At 41.4% G+C, this 22922-nt stretch overlaps 2 protein-coding genes across 2 annotated transcripts; both read left to right on the plus strand.

Annotated features, from left to right (window-relative positions):
• Positions 1 to 2436: 2436 nt before the first annotated feature.
• alpi.1 (alkaline phosphatase, intestinal, tandem duplicate 1) lies at positions 2437 to 13191 on the plus strand. Its single transcript, XM_034583454.1, has 11 exons — positions 2437 to 2627; positions 3374 to 3499; positions 5543 to 5658; positions 7103 to 7277; positions 8310 to 8482; positions 9276 to 9410; positions 9497 to 9572; positions 10336 to 10470; positions 10802 to 10993; positions 11255 to 11371; positions 12898 to 13191. Exons 1-11 carry the CDS (start codon positions 2534 to 2536, stop codon positions 13170 to 13172), a joined length of 1614 nt encoding a protein of 537 aa, XP_034439345.1. The 5' UTR covers positions 2437 to 2533; the 3' UTR covers positions 13173 to 13191.
• A 2734-nt stretch (positions 13192 to 15925) lies between these two features.
• On the plus strand, positions 15926 to 22891 carry alpi.2 (alkaline phosphatase, intestinal, tandem duplicate 2). The gene is made up of 11 exons (XM_034583455.1): positions 15926 to 16010; positions 16783 to 16899; positions 18180 to 18295; positions 18807 to 18981; positions 19275 to 19447; positions 19816 to 19941; positions 20028 to 20097; positions 20905 to 21039; positions 21430 to 21621; positions 21754 to 21870; positions 22511 to 22891. The coding sequence occupies exons 1-11, from the start codon at positions 15935 to 15937 to the stop codon at positions 22780 to 22782; spliced, it is 1569 nt and encodes a 522-aa protein (XP_034439346.1). The 5' UTR covers positions 15926 to 15934; the 3' UTR covers positions 22783 to 22891.
• The last annotated feature ends 31 nt before the right edge of the window (positions 22892 to 22922 follow it).

Here is a 22922-nt window from a genome sequence, read left to right on the forward strand (position 1 = left end):
AGAGTGGAGGGGAGTAAAGTTTGTAATTTACATTCATTAGAAGCGATGACTCAGGATCCAGATGCTGGAAAGACGGAGTGTGTGAAGAGTTACTGTAAAAACCAGTGTATAAAACAAAAAGCTTGGAATAAAGATGTGTTTTAGGTTCTTTATAAATCAACCGTATACTGTGGGGCAGCTCCTGAAAGTAACTTAACCATAAGAATTCTACACATATATATTCATATTCTTCCATTTTTAAAGTCAACTTACCAATATTAAAACAGTGAATATTGTATATGGTGGTGAGAGTAGAGAGAGATTGATAATTGTAAAAATCCAGACTCCAGACATTTAGGCATGAATGCAGGGGACTCACTAACAGAGGTGAATTACGTGTCAGAGTGTGGGTGAGGGTTTATAACTTTCATATCCAACATCATAAGTTGAACCACACGCAAAGTCAGGCTGTGGATCTGCTATGGGACAGGAAGTGAACATTTTATTCGCCCCGTCTCTTGCACAGAATGGAAGTGAACGGGAGACAAAGGTTTGCCGCTGATACATTCGTGTGACCGAGACTATCAGTGTCATCGATGAGGCCACTAGCAAATGAAATTTATCCATTTTTCAGTTAGTTTCCCCTTTTTTCCATTTGAATTCAAACACAGGAAGTGATGGGTATATAATCGTCATAAATGCTGAATAAATTATACCATTTAAAAAAATTCTTGGTATGGTTAAGATTTCCTTCTGCTTCCGGGTTTCTCATCTGCTGCATTTCAAATATCTCATACATGCTTGTATCTATGAAATATGTTTTTGTTTTTTTTCTACCAGCACTTATCTCCTTATCCCTCCTGCATAGTCACGACTGTCGTGCTTGGTGGGAAGAATAGATTCAATATGTTTTTGGTGTCAACAGGAAATGTACCTGTTGGAAGTACAGCCTTTCTAATAGAAACGTGAACAATCGATTGTTTTTTTTTAAGATCAAGTTCTATTCGATATATGCCTTTATCTGATATACCTCAGAATCAGAGTTCTGGCTACTGACAGTTCTGTGACTGAAATGTACATGTTTACATTGGGATTAGATTCCTCAAACTCTTGTTTTGCATCGCTTTGTTTATGTTTCCTCCTCTAAATTCCCAGGAGTCCGCCGTATTCCCATGAGCACCCAGGCCTGATATATAATCAGCCCACAAAAGCGCCTAAGCACCTTTTGGTTGGATGGATGATCCACGCTGAGACCTAAAACAGCCACCAGGTGTTTACACTTGTCATGCAGGAAACTAATTTGACTTTCCCAGCAGAAGTTAGACCTTCACTGGGAGGCAAACCCATAACAAATGGACAGACAGTCGTGCCTCCACATGTTTTCCTGCCCCAGCACTTTGCTGCATGTATTTCCAGTTCATGTGGTGTGGGCCACATCATGTGAGGCCTCTTTACCCGGATCGCTGCTATGATTTTATTGCACTCTTGATTAGGCACATGTGACTAACTGCAAACCCCTGTTGGCAACGGGTGAGTGGTTCGGCGGAAAGCAAAGGTCCTCCAGAGCGCCGGCTGGTAACGAGATTCAGCCTCGCGGGTTCACGAGGCGAGGGTCGTTTCCTCGGGAATTCGCTTCTTCTGGTCGTGTGGAGTGAAGTTGGCTCGACTCACCTTATTTCACACTTTAAGTGTTGTGTTTGCGTAGGGAGACATTTTCATTCTGCAGGCGGTCTCCACTACCTCACAGAGGAAAAATGCGAACCCCGCTTCACTTCCCGTGGAAAAGCAGCCAAGTTGATTTGGTGAGGGAGGGAAAATATTGGGGTCCTTCAAATGCAAATAAAAGAAGGTGGAGGGGGGGGGGAGAAATGGAAATATGACCATTTGCCTGACATGAAAAGCAGAGCACATCAAGACCCAATCATGATATTCTCAAGAATACGTTGGACCTGGTTCCATTTCTTCCCTTGCACTGTTTTTCCAGTGGATGGGGGGAAAGAAATGGAAAGAGGCATGGTTATGATTTGTGTGTTATGGATGCCAACACAAATTGGGCAGCCATTTTTTCCCCCTCTCTCCCTGTTAAAGAGGCTGCTGCATAAAAAAAGACCTATTATTCATCCACCACATCAAAGGGACATTTACATTTCTATGCGCACTTCAGACAGAAGAGGTAGAGCTAAAGTAAAGGAACCTTTCAAAACAATAAAAAAGGGGGTTGTGCACTTTCAGGAGTCGAAATGAGTCGAGGGGCTGCGATGCTCCAGTGCTCTTGTGTGGTCTTTTTCGCTCGTGTGTCTCTCCCCTCGCGGCTCTTCCTCCTTCTCTCACTCTCTCTCTTCCCCTCTTTCGTGGCTCTGAGCCTATGAGCTGTCGTGGGCCCTTCCTTACTACACACCCAGCGGGGCTTTAAAAAGGAAGGACTGGAGGTCTCAGCAGCCACACACACACACACACTCTCTGCCTGTGCCTCCTGCCTGTCGCTCTCTGGCTTGCTGCTGTGAAAGCCGGCTGTGTCGACCTCTCCAGCCTCCACCGGTTGCTCGGATTAGAGATGCAGAAGCCACAGTGCGGGGCCCCCAATCTCACGCTCATCCTCCTGTGCCCCATCCTGCTGGCCGCGGGCCGGGCTGCTGTGGAGAGCCAAGGTGAGGAGATGACAAGGGTTATTATTGCCGCCTGCGATGGGGATATTTGTAGCACTTTGTGGGCAGACAGATGGACGCGCAGGGGGACTTGAGCAGGTGACCTCAACCTGGGGAAGGGTGAGTGTGTGAGGACAGGGCTGTGCTTGAGAAGCTGCGGTGGTCCATGAGCACGGACTCAGGTGTGTAAGTGTGATGGAGAGAGAGTGTTTGCACAGATGCACAAAAGCGTGAGTGAGTATATTTTTGCCTGTGTCTACCTGGTTATGTAAAAGACCGTTTGCCTTTCCGTTTTGTTTTGGCCGAAGGAATGTTCCTCTTCGACTTCCTTCGCCGTGAGCCCCTCAGTGGGCATGAACAGACAGAAACTAATGTGTCCTCTCGGTTGTGTGTTTGTCATTTTGACACTTCTGGCGAAACCCGTTTTTTGCTTTTCTAGCCAAAGGCAAAAATATTATTCAAAGTGACAGAGAACGGCAAAAAGAGATGCATGAGCGTGCAGGCGCCTATACCGACAATGCTTGAATTCAATTGAGGCTCATGTGCACCGGCGCTTTACCATTGCACACATGCACACACCACGCACATGCTGAGCAGAGAATATCACACACACGCCTTGTTCTCTACCTGCCTCTTATTATCTCTGAGATCCACTCTTGTGTGTGTGTGTGTGTGTGTGTGTGTGTGTGTGTGTGTGTGTGTGTGTGTGTGTGTGTGTGTGTGTGTGTGTGTGTGTTTCCATGGAGCAGCACGCTATGAACTTGAGAGGGAGCCAGCGTATTGGGATGCTCAGGCGAGAGCGACACTGGATGCTGCGCTGAAGCTCCACCCTCGGAATCACCAGGCCAAGAACATCATCCTGTTCCTGGGCGACGGTAGGTCACGCTATCCTTGCTGATTCTCTTCCAGCAAACATGCAACACTGACTCCGACTGTGGGTGAAGTTTGAACAGAAATAGTTCCTTTCGGTCGCAGCCACAGCTCGATATGCAACCCGGCTCAGTTGTGGTTCGTCTGCGGTGCTCAGGATGGATTAATGAAAAGTGGCTTTGACAGTGGATTGTGTTTTTCTCTAGATTTGTAAAGATCGAAGATTGTCATTAGACTTTGGACAGCTTTTGTGAAAGGAAACATATGAGGCTCTTTCAGTTTTTCTTTCCTCTTGTGTTACATAGTTTATTTTTAGTTTTTTAGGCTTTATTGGGAGGAGGGGGGGCTTAAAGAGACAAGTGCTAAACCCAAGTGTTTCAGACAGAGGCTGAAAAGAGGAGCTGCAGCAATGGACAGTTTGAGCAAAGTGTTGTTTTCTGAACATCACAGCATGTAAACCTTTTCAAGTGATAACCCAGATTTAAAATTATAAACCTGAATTTTAGCTTTATATGTCTCCTCTAAAAGGCTTGAAATAAATTAAGTTTACATGGATTTGACAAGCTAAGCCTTCTTTTAGCCACAACAGTATTTTTGTATCCTGATCTTAAAGCTGAACTAATATAATAGATTAAATGGAAGAGTGTAATTTGAAAGGCGTCGTTCACAGTGACAAACACACATCTGATTATTAGCTGACTCAACGGTTCTTAGATCTACGAGAAGTAGTTCAGTTTTATCTTTATGGGTCCCTCTGAGCGCTCTAATCATTTTCCAATGCAGCAGGCAGCTCTTTGAACCAAGCACGTTTTGATAACCCCCCGTTCACCACCTGACAACCACCAAACAACAGACAGTCACTCAGTATAGCTGGTTGATGTAGTGGAGCCTTTAGCAGCTTAAGTAGCAGATATTTCCATCAGGATTCTGTGGATTTCACACCAAAACTAAAAACTGGGCAAATATTGGACGTGAATTCATCAGGTGGCCAGAAACCCGACTCCAAATGAATACTAATGTGAAGAAGCCATGTTTGTTCTATTGTGTTCAGGATGAGGATTTGATAATCAGGGTGACAATTAAGAGTAATTAGCAAAGATGCTGACATGCTCCATTTTTCAGCCATTCACACGGCGGAGTCTGGCGTTCATTGACTACAAAGGGACGACTGCCAGTTAGAGAAGGTTTCCATTTGGAATTGACGGGAAGATATTTCACATTGAATGTCACTTGTGTGATATATTTACAGCTGCTGAGGCATGAAACTAATTGTTGTTGGGGGAACTGTATAAATGCAGAGGGTGTTTTTTCCCCCCCCTGTTAACCACCAGAATATCTGCTTTAAATCAAACCTTCTGAGTCACGTTCCTGGGTGGTCGAGGCTGAGTTTTCTTTGTGCCTTACTTCTGTAATAATCTGCACAGAGCCTCTTCTCAGTTTAATGTGACTGTGATGTACAGGAAAGAGTTAAGTGCACAGGCTTCCTACAGGGGCTGTCAGGGGTGAGATGAAGTTGTGGGACGCAGAAATAAATAAACTGTTAAAATGTTTTTAACAGTGATCAAAAAGCATGTACTTAACCTTGTAGGCAATAAATGTGGTATAGTAACATAGCAGAATCTTTGTGTAGGTTTTTAAACTGTGGTCTGATTATTCGCAGAGAAGAGTCACTGTTGGCCTCTGTGAAGTTTTTGTTTGACAATGTGGTTCTCCTGCAAAACAGCTGCCATCACTGTCCTGCCCGTGTCCACATTCAGTTGACGTCCTTTCCGTGCTTTGAGTTTGTTTACCTCAGTTACAGTCTGAGCTGTTCAAACAAACACATGCTTACATTTCTGGTTTGGATTATTATTCACAGACAGGACAGAGAACGGTTGTCACTGCTCTGTGGGGTCAGACAACCCACACAAACAAACACGCAAACAGATGCTTAAACTGTTGAATCACTAATACATCATTCAATATGACTGTAGATTGAGATTGCAAAGCTGAAAAAAAGTTAATCGAAGCACATCGGGGACCTTCACCTGTAAATCGTTTTCTCCCAGGGATGGGCGTGTCCACTGTGACAGCAACGCGGATCCTGCGAGGTCAGATGGAGGGCGGATCGGGGGAGGAGACGATGCTGGCCATGGACAACTTCCCATATGTGGCCTTGTCTAAGGTGACAACACAACACTTACCTGCTGATCATCACAGAGCCTCTAAGGTTTCATCATATAACCTTGGTGTGTTTGGAATTAATTTGCATTTTTCAGAAGGAGGAGTATTTTATAATCATCGTCCTGTTATGGCCGGATCACAGACTGTACATAAAGATGGACGATGCATCTCTATGTTCTCCGCATCAAGTAGCTTATTAAAAGCAAACTTAGCACAAAAAAATAACACTTGAACAAACATCAGTGTGATAAGAACTACCTCAAATGAGAGAAACATCCCATCCACCAACATGGAGGAAGCTGGGTTCATAACCGATACTTCATCCAGCCAACAGGGGGCAATCAAGGGGTTTCGGCTTCACTTTTGGGCACTTTTATGTCGTGCATCTTTACATACAGCTTTTTCATGCATTAGGTGGACCATTTAAAGCTTTACTGCTCAAAAATGTTATTTATGTTTATTTTCTACCTGAAAAGACTGAGTAACAGTCTGGGATGTAAGCAGAAATATTTTCTTGGCCTGAATACAGTTTGGTTTTAACAGTGACATTTTTTTCCCCACCACATTTCCGTACCACTGGATTAGCATTAGCCAGCAAGTTTTAAAGGGACTATACAAATATAGAAATGACAAAGCAGTAATTCTGCAGTTTTCACATTGCTCATCAAAATACTGGAAAAGTCAATGAAAGCAGAGCAAAGTAACAAAGGCTCATTTCTTTGCCTCTGCAGCCTGTGACCTCACGCATGTATGCAGAGAAGTCTTTGGACATTGCTGTGGTTGTTTGGTAAATCAGTAAAGTGTGACACGTGGAGGTGGAAAAAGAGTGAGAGGCAAAGAGTGGACAGCAGATGAATAACCTGGCGTAAAGAAGGGAGGGTCAGGGTTCAAGCGCGTGTCCATCTTTCACACGCTTTGTCTTCTGAACATGTTCGATCTTGCCTCATTCCATCCCTCTCTTTTAGTCTGAAACCAGCTTCAGGGGATTTAACTAAATCAACACTTTGACTGAAAATGCTGACATTGTGGTAGAAACAGTGAAAACAGATCACATACAGATCACAGTCATATAATTGTTGTATTGGTTATCCTGACCAAGCAGAATCCAGAGTCTTTAGTTGCTCTGTGTTCTAACCTATAATCAAACAGGATTTTACATTTACTTCATTCAAGAGCAATGCACAAGAAAACAGTTATTTCCCAGGAATGTCCTCCGTCTGTTGTGTGAGACCAGTTTGACATTAAATAACGGCAACAGCGGATTCTTTGAAATAACGAAAACAATAACCTCAGCAGTAATTGTTACCCTGACACCCATAGATTCTCCCTAGGTGCTCATCACCAAGCACCAAACAAGAAAAGACATTTCATGTTATCATAAAAGGAGATATTCTAAATGTTTTAACTCACTTGTCTTGATTTGTGTCTCTCTTTCTACTTCGCAGACCTACAGTGTAGATAAGCAGGTCGCCGACAGCGCGAGCACAGCCACAGCCTACCACTGCGGCGTGAAGGCCAACGCCAAGACTGTGGGACTCAGCGCTAATGCGGTGGCCTACGAGTGCAACACCACCTTCGGCAATGAGGTCTACTCAGTATTACGACGGGCAAAGGCACAGGGTGAGGACAGTAAACGGCTCGGCCAAGTAGTGGGTGTGCTGTGTAATGGAGAGATGAGTTGGTCTGAATTACACTCTTATCTCAAGATACGCACCGGAATAAAACAATCCTCTGATAAACGTGTTCTCTGCTACCTGAGGATAAAACACTCATGGTTCAAGGTTCAGAACAGCTGACGTGCAATTATTATTTCACACTGACCTCGTCACAACAAATCATTAGCATAGGAATATCTATTCGTACATCAAGTCATGTATATGAAGGCACATTAGTGTCCATTATGGGACATATTATACTCACTGCTGCAGTATTATTGTCCTTGTTATGTTTCTGTGTTCTGACGAAGGAGGTTATGTTTTCATCTCTGTCCGATCTGGATCACGTTCTTCAACATAATTCATGGATCTGGATAAACTGAAGTTTATTTTATTTAATTTTATTAGTTTAGTCTTTTTGATTAGTTAGTTTTATATATTTTAATAGAGGCTGTAGATAAGTTGAACCTCAATGATTTGAGCAAAAAACTATGTTTAAGTGAGGATGATAAAATGCATTTTTAAATATTGATTGACAATACTGACTATTGTTATTCATCTAATTTTCTCAATCACTCGTTCTACTTCTTCCACTTGACCAGAAAAAGCAGGACTATGACTAACTACACCGTTTACTCATCCAGAGCAGTTTGTCTCCAAGAGGTGTTTGAATACAGTTTGAGACCGCATAGCTCCACCAAGGATAACACTCTATCTCCCTATGTCAAAGAAAGAGAAAAACAACATAGAACAACATTTTCTTGATTCTTGTTGGGGCCAGACACCACCCCTCCATAAAATTTAACGGAAATCAGTTTTGTAGTTTTTTTGTAATCTGCTGACAAACAGACAAATAAACAAACAAACAGCAATGAAAACACAACCTCCTTGGTGGAGGTAAAGAAAAGTCGAAGTCACAAAAATAATCGTATTCACACTGGGATTATTTCACTGTCAACAGTTGTATTCCTGATCTAAATGTGTGTTTCCTTTCCAGGTAAATCCGTCGGTATAGTCACCACCACCCGTGTCCAGCACGCCTCGCCGGCCGCTGCCTACGCTCACTCTGTCAGCCGCAGCTGGTACAGTGACGCCGATCTCCCTTACAGTGCTCGCCGACAGGGCTGTGTGGACATCGCCACGCAAATGGTCACCAACGTTGACATTGATGTACGTAAGAACCAATCTGTTTGGCACTTTTAAAAATTAACTGAAGTTTCATTTAAGAAACAATCTTATTGTTATATTACTTATTGTGTACTGGTCCAACTAATCTAAACCAGCCGTCCTTTATCGCTTGTTTGTTTACAGCTGTGGGATTTTATCTGACTTTATATTGCTTGGATGGAATTGAAGTGAGCGAGGGATTTTATTAGAATACGATTTAATTTCCAAAGTGCCACGAGTCCACGAGGACTTTGATCTGGTCAAATAGTTAAAAACATTACAAGGCCGCTGGAGACTGACAGACAAAATATAAAACAAGAACAGGGCAGGGCCTCAGAGTTTAATGCATATAAGGAATGTGACAAGGATTAAAATTAGATTTAGTCCAGCAAAACATGTTCAGATACATGACGATATTAAGTTATTTAAAAAATATATATTTGACTGCAAATTTTGAAAAGACTCAAGTTGTAAAAAGGTTTTATAGAATATTTATGCACATTTTCTTTTAAGCCTCACTGTTACATCACTGTTAATATTAAATACATATATACAATAATACATATACTACACAAAATAAAACATATAAAGTCAGAGAAACAAAATTTGTGTTTTTCCATGTTGTGATTGACTGAAAACTTCCACTACATGCTAACACTTGTTATAGTGCTGCTCTGTTGCCTTCCACACTGTCGAATCATTTTGATTTTGATTTGCATATGCATGTGGAAAAACGTGAAATTCACCCTTCTGCTTCATTAATGCGACATTCCATTGTGTTTGGTTTTCCTTTAAGGTGATTCTGGGTGGAGGGAGGATGTACATGACACCAAAGGGAACCCCGGACCCGGAGTATCCTACCTCCAACTCTCGAAAGGGGGACCGCAAAGACAAGAGGAACCTCATAGACGTGTGGCTGAAGGCTAAGCCAGTAGGGTCATTCCTTATTTCTATCAGCTATGTACACTCTAAAGATAAGCACCCATAGCCTCATGTGTCCCCTGCTTTGTGTTTCAGAACAAGAGGTCGCACTACGTTTGGCACAGGAAGGAGTTTGACGAGATTAATGCTAAAACTACTGATCGGCTCATGGGTGAGTTCATAAACGTGTTAACACACAGGTCATCGGGTAGTTTGAGCAGGTGAACACACACATGAACTAACTCAGTGTGGAAACTCACTGACAACACACACATGCACATCAAGACTGATAGACAGGTGTAAACTTAAGTGTGTGTGTGTGTGTGTGTGTGTGTGTGTGTGTGTGTGTGTGTGTGTGTGTGTGTGTGTGTGTGTGTGTGTGTGTGTGTGTGTGTGTGTGTGTGTGTGTGTGTGTGTGTGTGTGTGTGTGCGTGCGTGTGTCTGTGTGTGTGTGCACTCACACTCTTATCTAAGTTACGACATCTGCTCAAGGGCTTTGAAGTAACAGGTTTTCAGTTTTCATTTTTACGAGCATGTGAAGAACTTATTATGGTTCACAGTAAAGTTACAGGTAGCTTGTACTATCACCCTTCACCACAGCGATAAAACAATGTGCACAACACAAATATAGTAGGAATAGTCCTGTCACAAATGGACTTGTTCTGTTTGACATATTTCCCGCATTTGAAAGTGTTCTAATGTTTGAAATAAGACGCCGTAAAGATAGGCAGCAGTTTATTGTCATTTAAACTAGATAAAAGCTACATATGTAAGTATCTTCACTTTGTTTTCCTCGTGCACTTGGCTTTAATTATTATGTTATTGCTCAATCTGTAGTTTATCTTCCTGTCAACATTCCTGTTTGATGATTTGTTTTTCTTCTTAATGCAACCACTAGCTCAAACTGTTTTTCCCCCCCTTCTCTGTGGGTCCAGGTCTGTTTGAGCCAAAGGACATGAGGTTTGAGGTTTTCAGGAACAGCACACGAGACCCCTCCATTGTGGAGATGACGGAGAAGGCCATACAAATCCTCAGCAAGAATCCCAAAGGGTACTTCCTGTTTGTGGAAGATAAGTATTACTTTATATGTATATTTATCAGCCTTCCTCCAAATTATTAACAAATCATCAAGCATGTCATTATCAGCATCATTAAGAATAATGGCCTTGATTAGCCACATAGTCAATATGAGGATTCATACCCGGAGTGACTTTTGAGCCTTGAATTTAGTTTAATGGCTCACATATAAAGAATACAGGGCAGTCATCATCTAATCAATTATTTATTATCAGAAGCATTTACCATTTAGCTACTGTTAAAAATGAGTCAAGTGAAGTTTCGTAAAGATCCAGTGTTCGTGGCCAGGTCTAATTCACTTGCTTTGCATTGTGTCTTATGCACGAGGGAGAATTGATCACGGACATCACGACGGCATTGCAAAGCTGGCCCTGACAGAGGCAGTGATGTTCGACCAAGCCATTCATCGCGCTGCACAGCTGACCAGAGAATCTGATACACTGACTGTGGTCACCGCCGACCACTCCCACGTCTTCACCTTCGGTGGCAACACGCCTCGGGGAAATCCCATCTTTGGTAAACCTGGCATGTTGTTTCGGATGCATGAAAATAGCATGAAGCTATGTAGCGAGTAGCATAAAAATCCAGCTCAGAATCAAGAAACTTTTAGACATTTTATTGGTTAAAAAGCCGAGAATGACACATTTTGAGATACTCATATATGCAGATGATACTGTAATATTTATGATTATTTAAGTTGAATGTTCCTTCAAAATGTCCATATTGTGAACATTACAACTGTCATTTCTCACCTGTCCTGTCATTTTTGCTGTTCAGGTCTGGCACCAAAGAGAGCAGATGACAAAATGCCTTTCACCAGCATCCTCTATGCCAACGGCCCCGGTTATGTCCACGTAAATGGGACCAGAGCAAACATCACAATGGTGGATTACTGTAAGCAATCAAACTAATGTCTTTCAGATGCAGCACTCGTCTCTGCCGACGTGTGCACTTACAGCGTCAGCCGATGTGGTTACGGCTGACTCATGCCTGCGTTTTTCTCTGGAAAGCAAAGATGAAACATGACGTCTGTGGCCCCGTGTTGTCTTCTCCTCCACGCACAGGCCTCATCGTGAACAAGTAACCTTTAGAGGTTATTTGTGTTTCTTTGTGGAACACTGGACAGCAACGATCTGGTTCCTCCTTCTCCTGTTCTGCACGGTTTGCTTCAGTCATTGCAGTGAGGGAGCGTAGAGGAAATACCTCAACACACACACACACACACACACACACACACACACACACACACACACACACACACACACACACACACACACACACACACACACACACACACTGACCTTTAAAGTCCAGAGTTTTGTACTTTCGATTGGACTGGCCTCACTTTATGTCTTTGGAACCATTAGTTGTGTCTCAAAAGTGCACACTCATCCTATTTGGCGCCTTAAGTAAATGTGCATAAGTGAGATACACTCACCTTTAAAACTTTATCTTTTGGAAGTAGAATGGCACTCAGTGGAGCGCTTACCTCTGCCAAGGCATAACAGTCCCCTTAAATACGATCAAGCTCCACTAAAATTTCACATACTCATAGATATTAGTCCCCTAAATGTGCCAGATTTTTTCCATCTAGATCCATTAATTATTCCCTGGAAAAATTGTGAAAATGTTGAAAAAAAAGAAATTCCTGCATCTGCTTCTGGATTTAATGGGTTCTTCATTGACCCATACATCCTTCTTTTAGTTTTTGCGTAATCTTGCTAAAAACAAAGACACATATAAACCAATAAGAAAAATGCCCAGGGGTGAAAACATAACCTCCTTGACAGAAGTATAGATATGAAGGACTGCAGTCAGCGTCCACGTTCTGATGAAGACTTGGTTTTTACAGGTATGATTAGTGAATAAGAAATAATTTGTCCACAATACTGCAAAATGTTATATTTACAATATATTTATTTACAATACATAATCTACATTTCTGTACTTGTTTTCCAACAGAGTATGTTTGTTTTGGTGGAGAAAAAACTGAGGCAATCTTTCATTACGCATCTAAATGCTGCAATTTTATCAAAAGGACTTAAAATGACCTTTTGGGGGATTTAAAGATTGTTGTAATCAAGTGTAATTGCGTAAATTACAGAAGATTTGCTAAACACCATTTCATGCACAAAACAGCCACAGAAAGCTCCGGGAGGCGAATGCAAAGATAATGGTGGGTGGCATCTGAGCTGACAAACAAAGGGAATCCTCTGTAATCTCTTGTTAGAGCAATGCTGAATAGAACTTAATGTTGAAGTGGTAAAGACAGAATATTCAGTTTTTTGTATAGTATGCTTTGTTTACAATTTATGTATTACTACCTCAGTAAATTGTGTTCTGGGTTTCAGTCACATTGACATGTTGTGATATTATGGTAAACATATGGTCTATTCAAGCAGCCACTTGTTTCCTTCCAGACGATGAAGAGTACATGCAGCAGGCCGCCGTCCCGTTGGACGCGGAGACGCACGGCGGAGAGGATGTAGCCATCTACGCCAAAGGCCCAATGGCTCACCTGTTCCACGGGGTGAAGGAGCAAAACTACGTGGCCCACGTCATGGCCTATGCCGCCTGTTTGGAGCCCTACACGAACTGTCCTCCTCACCCTCACAACCACACCTCCACCGGGCGTGTGAACGCACCCTCGAGCTTCCTGTTTGGCTTACTTGGCCTCATCTGGTTTTTCAGATGACCCTGAAACACACACATGTCAAAACACACACGTTGTAGGCAGGCAGCAATACACAGTGCACTAAACATTCATACACAAACACATTTGCTGTATACACACAGGCTGGCAGGGGTAAACATTTACAGTATAGCACTGTATGTCAAAACTGAAAAATACATAGGCCTACTCCCTACGCATCCAAACACACGTGTAATCTACCATACATGCAAACTGCAAGCTTAAACATGCATGCAGCCTCTCTTTTCAAATGCACACAGACAGGTAGACATTGTAGGTGAGATTAACACGCAAAGATTATGAAAATAATCTGCAAACATTAACATTAATGCACATGCAAGCAGTTCTTCAAGAAACGGTCTATGCAACTGTAGAGCCACTGCAGAGCCATCAGCAGTCACAGTATTCTACTTTCCGAATCACAACATCACTACTACCTTTCACTTGTTTTTATCCTGTTCCTATTTTTCAGCATGATCTGCCTGCTCAGAACTGGCCAACACTTGAGAGTAGCTGTAATTTTCTATTTACACATTAATCTGAGGCTTCACTCAGAATAACTTGAAACAGACCAGCAGCCTGAGGCCTCACTGTCCAGCTTGGGGACAGCAGTTATGAGAAACCTGAATTGAGCTCCATCACCCCATGCCATGCCAAGCTGCAACACCAACAGACCTTACAAGAACTCATCAAGATACTGTACCGCTCTCAGGAGGGGAAGACATGTAGCTTTTAAAGATTTTTATAAGTTTATATCTTGACCTCATTGGCTCCAAATAGTAAATCTGTTTTCTGTCAGATTGTCTGCCTCTCGATACAGGATATAATCTATTTGGATTGTACATGAATGTATTTTGTATGCAAATCTTGTCAATGTATTTTTATACAGTTTTTTTTTGCAAATGTTATATATATATATATATATATATATATGAATAAAAATCAAATTTTATTGATGAGTCTGTTGTCCAGTTCATTCAATAACAACTCTCGAAATAGTTTCCAAATAAAGAAAATAACAGAACAAGGCTTTTCTCAGGTAATTTTGAAGTGTAGACTGAAAATAAGACATAACTGCTGCCCAAAAGTGAAGCCAAATCACCTGCATCGCCCCCTAGTGGCTGGCTGCAGAGTAGGTAATAAACACCGCCTCCCTTGTGCTAGCAGACCTGTTCAGTATTTTTTTCTCCAAGATGTTCTCTGTCATTTTGGTTAGTTCTCTTCACACAGATTCTTGGTAAAGGGATGGAAGGTCATGACTCGAAATTGGTCGAGCACGTGTATTGGTTGGACCTCGATACTGTGGCTCCACACCACGATCGCCACTGTGCACAAACTGGCTCCAAACATTCATGGTCTCAGGATAAAAATTTGATGCAAGAGAATCTATGGAGCATTTAATGGATCAGCAGCGAAAAAACATTCAAGAAAACATTCTCGGATTTGACCTGGAAACCTGCACATACTTGCAACACAGTCTGTGAAATGCCATGTCCATGTCACAGATGTCTAATGACATGTTTAATTTTGCCCTCTCCACTGAGTCTTTCTGAGGCCTTTTCTCTTTCCACAAAGTTATTCCTATTATAAAATGCTGATACTGAGAAAAAAAGGAAGAACAAAAAAAAGTTTTGACCTTGTGTTGGTCTGTCTGAACCACAAGGTCGTGCGGTGCCAGAGTGCTGAGTGTTTTTTTTACCACACTGCTGAAAACACCACACAGATCTGCAGCCAGACCCACCCGCACTCACACAGATACATGTGTTATCAATTAATGCCGCCACAAATTCAAACAAGAGATGTGTAGGACTGTAAAGTAACATGAGCACTTCGATAAAACTCTGTTATCGTCATCATCATTGAATTATATTATATGATTTACAGTCGCCTTACCACAATAGTGATTAAAGCTGCTGCTGTTAACATTCACCTGATAGTATTCCAGCTGTGTAGGCGAAAACAGGTAATGGCTTTATTGGATCACAGTTAAGATTAATGATTAATAGGCCTCACACACACTCGAAACATTCCAAATAAAGACGGTATCATTTCTGATCAAGCAATTAGAAGCAATTAAAGATAAAATTTGTTTTGGTAAAACATTCGCTGTCAGCAAAAGGATTGCGGTGACAAATCACACCATATATCTCCAAACGTGATATCATGTGACTCGTAACATGGGGTCCTCCTATCACATGACACCTTACCACTGACACATTACATATATGAATACTACAAAGAGAATTTAAAGCCTGATGTTGAATATATTTAATGACAGAGTGCAGTTTATCAGTTTATCTCTTGTCCTGTCCACTGCGTGTCTGTCAGGACACGCAGTGGACAGGACACTGTGGACAAATGTGGACAAATGTCAGACTGAAGACATCTTGTGATTTCTGATTTGTGTGTCAGTGGTTAAGGTTTAGAGTTACGTTAGTTGAGGTTATTTTTAAGAAATGCTCCAGGAATTGAATGCAAGTCTACCTACTGTCCCCAAAAGTGACCTGTCACAACACGTGTGTGTGTGTGTGTGTGTGTGTGTGTGTGTGTGTGTGTGTGTGTGTGTGTGTGTGTGTGTGTGTGTGTGTGTATGTGTGTGTGTGTGTGTGTGTGTGTGTGTGTGTGTGTGTGTGTGTGTGTGTGTGTGTGTGTGTGTCTTCTCCCTTCATATGACCTTTGCTCCTTGGATACAACTATAAAAGGATCTTGGAGTGCTCCTGAACTCAGTGTCCTTTTACCTCAATTTTTTATATATAGTCAACATTATGGCCCAGAGACATAAGCTCCTTTTGGCTGGATTATTGATTTTCATCTCGGTGCCATGGACTTGGTGTGTTTCAGGTAATGTTGCACATTACTGCTGTTAATCATCTTTCAGAAAATCTAAGAACTGCCTTTAGATTTCAATTACACAGTTGTGCTTTAGGACGGAAACTTAGTGTATTATCATGTCAACTTCTGTCAAAAGGGAGTTACCTGGTACAGCTAGTCTGTTAGATCCCCCTTTTTTTTTAATTGTATAAATGAAAACAGAAATTAATCTGACTGAATCTGCTTGAAAACAATAAGTGAACTAAAATAGTATAGTTTACATTACAAACCCACTTGCTATAGACACTTACATACACATAATATATCATGTAATGATAGGTTTAAAAAAAAAAAAAGTCACACTATAGTCATGACAAGGTCTCCTCTCCAAGGCTCTTATGTACTGTCTCTATTATTGTTTTTTTGTCATTGTAGCATGGTTATAATATGTATTGAAAGGTGCCTGCCCTATTATTTAGCTTGTTGTTCTTATTTCAATGAGTTTTAAATGTCTGTAATGTTCATAAACCTTTTTTGGGATCTTGCACTAAACAACTGGATGGTTTTGCAGTTTGAATTAAATCAGGGCACTCGAAAAAAAAAAAAAACCCTCCACTAAGGCCACTAAATCCCTCCACAGAATTTCATGGAGATCAGTTCATTTCTTGTTGTGTAATCCTGCTAACTAACAAACAAAAGCGTTGATGAGAACAGAACCTCTTTGGCAGAGGTGATAAGTCATTCAGAGTTGTTGGTGCCTCTGTGATATTACAACATATCATGTGTTTTTTGCCGCTCACAGAAGAAGAGCTCCATGCCAGCTACTGGAACAACAAAGGGAGGGAGGCTCTTCACACTGCCATGAACGTTCAGCCGAATAACCACCAGGCCAAGAACGTCATCCTCTTCCTGGGGGACGGTGAGTCTCCCACCAATTTAACACGTGTCCTCGAGTTGAGGAACAGTTTTTGGCTTTTAGTCCAATTGGTTTGTTCAGGTGAGAGGAAGCCAATGAAGCTTGAGAGCATCCTCATTGTGGCTGAGTTCACCGTCAGAGAATGAGACCACACTTTAAACTGAATGCACTATGTGACCCTAAAAAGCAGGGGCTTATGGGTAGAAGGAGATGAGGGTTGACATCTGATCACCAGCAGTTATTGCTGCCTGGAAAGCCACACATAAGAAAATGAACCGAGGCTAAACCACAGTCCACACAATGCCTGCATGTGTCCTTAACTGATCTGAACACAGAATAAAGGTCGAATTGCAGAAAAGAAAGTTCATCAAGCTCAGCTGAAGCTTGGTTTCTGGTCTTGAAGCTGTTTTTTTAATCTACCATTGTTGCTGAAATCTTTTATCTGGTGGAAGACTTCAAATTTGTCCTGTGTTAACATGCAGCAAAAGGAACTTTTCCCACTCCAGTTTGGACAAAAGATTTCATCATGATCTGATGAGCTGATAATTCCTGATAAGATACTTCATGTGGCCGTGACCCTTGAAAAAAAGATAAAGTGATCACTGCTTTGAACTTCTTCCTCTTTCCTCGATGATTCAAGCTCGAGATTTGGTAACACCGCTCCACAAATGCCAGTTGCTTAGAGACATCTCGGATTTATGGTTGCAGCGGCCAAACCCATACATGCTGATAGCAGCTCAAGTCAGATTTTATCAATGTTTTTGGATTGATGAGTAACATTTAACCACCTCCCGTTAACTGGGATGATAATGGAAAAAAACGACAAAGTTCTTGGTTATTACAAAACACTATAACCACTGCCAGGGCTTTGATGCCCAAACCAAGTTGTGTTGAAATACAGGGTGAAACCATCAATAAATAATATATTATCATCATGTGACGTGGTTTACGTGTAGTTTCTTACACATATTTAAAGTGGAAGAAGAAAGTTAGCAAATCTTTCGTCCGATCTAAATCTGTGATATGCAAATAGGGACTGAGAAAGATATATGTAAGAAAGTATAATCAGGTTTGCAGAAGAGAACAAATGTGAAATATTCCTGTATTTGGTTTGCAAATCGTCGGCCATCTTGTCAGCGTAAATAACTTGGATGTCTTTCACCGGCCTCTAAACTCTGACATCAGCTGAGCCTTATGAGGTTCGCTTTGAGCACAATGGCAGCTCTGTGCGTTCCTGGTTTGGACGTTATCTAACACTCAGGTGTGCTTCCACCTGATCTCAGGTATGGGGATACCGACGGTGACGGCTGCTCGGATCCTCAAAGGCCAGTTGGCAGGACAATCAGGGGAGGAGACCAGCCTGGTCATGGATACCTTTCCTCACCTGGCGCTGTCAAAGGTGAGCGCACTCTGAACGACACATGCACTGCTACAATGGAATGTTTCGAAATGAGGATAACATTTGTGTTATTATATTTAACTTTATACTTTAAAAAACATGAAATCATCAGATTTACTGACTCAAACACACATACACACATACAGAGCTTCTATACACAACGCTGTCTCTATCTCACACCATTCACACACTGCCGGTATAGCCTTCAGGGGCAATTTAGGGTTCAGTGTTTTGCCCCAGGAATTGTTTGGCATGCAGACTGGAGGACCCAGGAATTGAACCACCAACTTTCTGATTAGTGCGCGCCTGAGCTCCTGAGCCACAGCTGACAATATACTTGTACGTTTTGTATTTATTCATGGTGGAGTAGCCCATCAGTAGATCAAGGATGTAAATCTTTGACTTCGTCCAAAATGTACAGGCCATTTCCTCTGTTTGATTGAAACCCCTTCACCCTGAATCCGCCAACACTGCTCACGTCCATGTGTGTGATTGTATTTGGCCCCTGCAGACGTACAATGTTGACCAGCAGATGCCAGACAGCGCTGGCACAGCCACAGCTTACTTATGTGGGGTGAAGGCTAACTACGGCACCATGGGTGTCACCGCCGCCACCCCGAGGTCCAACTGCAAAGCGACCTATGGGAATGAAGTCAATTCAGTTCTGTACCGTGCCAAGAAAGCAGGTGGGTGTAGACTGCAGTTCCACAACGCTTTACTTTATACTTTTATTTCATATAGGACATTTGCACAGACAGAACAGTTATGCTGTGCTCTTACTTTTTGCTGGTTTGTACATGTTTTGCAGCCGTCACTGTTTGTCCTTTGTATTTATTTGTAATATAGTTAGCAGTTAGCAACTGGCTTGCTTTCCAAATACAAAATTCATATATAATATATGTGAGGTGGCATTTGCATGTTGTCGCTAAAACAGTGGATGAATTATGACCAGAGTGCTCTGTTTTTTTTTGTTTTTTAGGAAAATCTGTGGGCATCGTCACAACAACTCGAGTGCAGCACGCTTCTCCTGGTGCCAACTATGCTCACACTGCTAACAGAAACTGGTATTCTGACTCCGACCTCACATCTGAGGCCGTCCGGAACGGATGTCGTGACATTGCATATCAGCTGATCAAGAACGTAGAAATAGACGTAAGCCCTGATATCAAGATGTCGCTGTAGCGAAACAGCAGAGGGCTCGTGCAATGAAACAAAAAGTAGCAGAACATTTAAATATCTTTAAACAATTGAGTCTTTGACTTGCTGCTTCTTTATTTTCTATAAACAAGGGAACAATTTTATCATTAACAGACACCATTGTATTTGATTATTAACCACTGAATTTTTAAACTAACATCCCAAACGATGGTTCGGTCGCACTTTACTGATAAATCCCTCAATCTGTATGTGATAAGATAAAAGACATCAGTCTGGATTAGAGAATCAGAACCAGAGATCAGAATCAACAACAAATAAAAGTAAGAAATAAGTATAAATTATCATCATGTGTCTCCATCCAGGTCATTCTTGGTGGAGGTCGTCAGTACATGTTTCCCAGTAACATGCAAGACCCAGAGTATCCAACGTATACAGGAGACCGACTGGACGGACAAAATCTTGTCATTGAGTGGCTTAAGAACAAAAAGGTAAATGGCAGAATTTGTTATTGTAAATAAATATTATTTTTCTCTTTGGTTGAGTTATATCCAAGTTTATATATTGCTTTTTACAGAAATCTAAATATGTTTGGAACAAAGCTGATTTTGATGCTGTCAATCCTGCCACAACAGACTTCCTGATGGGTGAGTGGAATGCTTTCATTCAAGTTAAAGTGTCACTCATTTTCAGTATATAATACATCTACAGTTTATTCTACAACTCACAAAGATACATAACATCCCTATAATGAGGAAGCAGACTTTATGTGAACCAACAGTAACTGAAATTTTGAGACTTGGCAGAAAACGAATCAGTAACAAGTTTAATTCTTATTAAATAGTTTGTTTATTTGACCGGAACAATGCAGAGAAACATTGTAGCAGGTTGCAGGAACTTGATACACGAGTTTGTATGATTGTAGGATTTCTAGCTGAGGGTAATTTGCAATCCCTGTCAATGGCTAGGCTTTTCTTAACCTAAATACATTGTTATGCATTTGCATTTATAAGTTAACGTGACACAATCAAAAAAGACAGCATCATATGAAGAAAAGGTCATATAAAATTACAGCATTACAAAACGTGTAGCTGCATGATCAGAGATCCCAGGTTTGGTCTAAAAAAAAAAAAAAAAACTTAAGGACGCTGTTGTACTTTTTCAGAATTTAATTTCATATTTTTGATCCATTTGTTTCAGTTACTGTTTCCATCGTGAGGTTACAGGTTTGACAATTGACTTTTACATAATTGTTTAGCTCCAATAAAGTCCAAGTAAAGTTCTTGAACGTTTGTTCTACAAACCTGAGCTAAACTTGGGCGTTTAAGGTGAATCTACTATCTTTATAAGAATGTTTGGATGCATGGTTTCTTTACAGAAAAACTGACATATTAAATAAGAGGCCATGAGTCAGATCTTAATAATCAGGCATTGCTCTTTCTTTCTGCATTTAGGTCTATTTGAGCCCAAAGACTGTCGCTATGAGTTGGAGCGGGATCCCTCTATGGACCCATCGCTCACTGAGATGATGGAGAAAGCAATAAAGATTCTCAGCAAGAACCCCAAGGGCTTTTACCTCTTTGTGGAAGATAAGTGTTAATGTTTCCTGTTGATCTTTACCAGACTTGAAACTCTCATTAAATGTCAAGTTGGTGGTAAACTGTCCGTTCCAATTATCGAATGTTCAATTACCTCATCACTTTCACATCATAAACTAGTTGTAAAAAAATCACAGGTAAATGATAAGGTTAATTTAACACCAGTGATCATCATTTTAGGTTATCAGTTGTCAACTTTTATGAATATAGTGGATATCTCATTTTATTTAGGCAGAGCTGTTGCTTGATCATTTCTTTTTCCAAATCGCAGCAATAAATACATTAAATAATCTGTTGTAAATAGGCAGAGCATGAATCAGATTCAGATAATAATTGGTGTACAATATACTAATTTGTCAATGACTTTCTTTTGGACCTTAAGTGGGAGAATTGACCATGGGCACCATGGTGGCAGGGCCATAAGAGCTCTGCACGAGGCCGTGGAGCTGGACCGGGCGGTCGGGCGAGCAGCAGAACTCACCAGTGTACTGGACACCCTGTCTGTGGTCACCGCTGACCACTCCCACGTCTTTGCCTTCGGAGGCCATTCTGCCAGAGGAAACTCTGTGTTAGGTAAAAAAAAATAAAACTGTATTGTTTGATCAAGCAAAGTTGGGGAAGGTTTTGTAATAAAAAGAGAAAATCATCTGCTGTTCCAAGTTAAATAAAAACCTATAGATATCAATTTTCATCTGTGATTTGCAGGGTTGTCTCGCTCATTAGGGACCGACAACAAGCACTTCACCACTGCTGTGTACGGGAACGGACCAGGATACGAGATTACCAACGGAACTCGGCCAGATATGAATGAATCAGTTTCATGTGAGTGGACTTTGATTGTGCTTTCAAAGGAGACAATGTGATGAAGCAGCTCCACCTTGTGGTTAAACAGGAAACCGACCGTAGAAATTCTGACAGTGAATTAAATGAAAAATACAATGGACAGCAATGACAATGTAACAACTACATCTACATCCTTTGTTGTAATTGTTTATAATGTGTATGCAGTATTTTTTGAAAACATCAGATGACAGATGTATTTTTCAGCCACACATATAAATAGGAGTTTTACCATAATTTACAGGCTATGTTATTTTAATGCACAACTTTTTATTTATCTTCAAGTCTGTATTTATATTTGGTTTCAGTACTCAGGCTTTCTACTTAGGTTACTTTTGTTAGCTTATTCTATTTCTCTCACCTCAATTTTTCAATCATCTTATACTTAAAATATATTTGTAGTAGTTCTGGTGGCTAGACTATCATCTCACGGCAGACTATGTGTACTTATTCATGACTTTTTATATTCTTCTGCTCTTGTGTTTAACTGTTTTGTGCCATCTATCTTAATAGGTCATCTGATATAACAGGGTATTATTTTCTTTAGCCCTCGATGTACTCACGGTAGGTTTGTAGTTTGTCTAATCTAGTTCTCCTTTGTCCCACTACACTTCACACACAGCGGATAAAGATTACCGTCAGCAGGCTACAGTCCCTCTGGATTCAGAGACCCATGGCATAGAGGATGTAGCCATCTTTGCCAAAGGTCCCATGTCGCACCTCTTCCACGGTGTCCAGGAGCAGAGCTACATTGCCCATGTCATTGCTTACGCTGCCTGTCTGGAGCCCTATGACAACTGCAGACTGCCCCCACCCAGCCACGCCGGAGCCATCAGCCCGAGCCTGCTGCTCCTCCTGCTGGGCCTTCTCCTCCTCTCGCCCTACTCGGTCTGAGCCTGAGATGACGGCCTCTGGAGAAACTGTGCTGAAGTTGGAATAACTGTGCAATCAGACATTTGGGTTTAAAAATAGATCATCTTCACATTGTACTCTTTGTGTAGAATTGAGTTTCACAGCCATTTCTTTTTTTTGGG

Source organism: Hippoglossus hippoglossus, chromosome 4 (genome assembly GCF_009819705.1).
Source record: "Hippoglossus hippoglossus isolate fHipHip1 chromosome 4, fHipHip1.pri, whole genome shotgun sequence".
In the NCBI taxonomy this organism is placed as follows: Eukaryota; Metazoa; Chordata; class Actinopteri; order Pleuronectiformes; family Pleuronectidae; genus Hippoglossus; species Hippoglossus hippoglossus.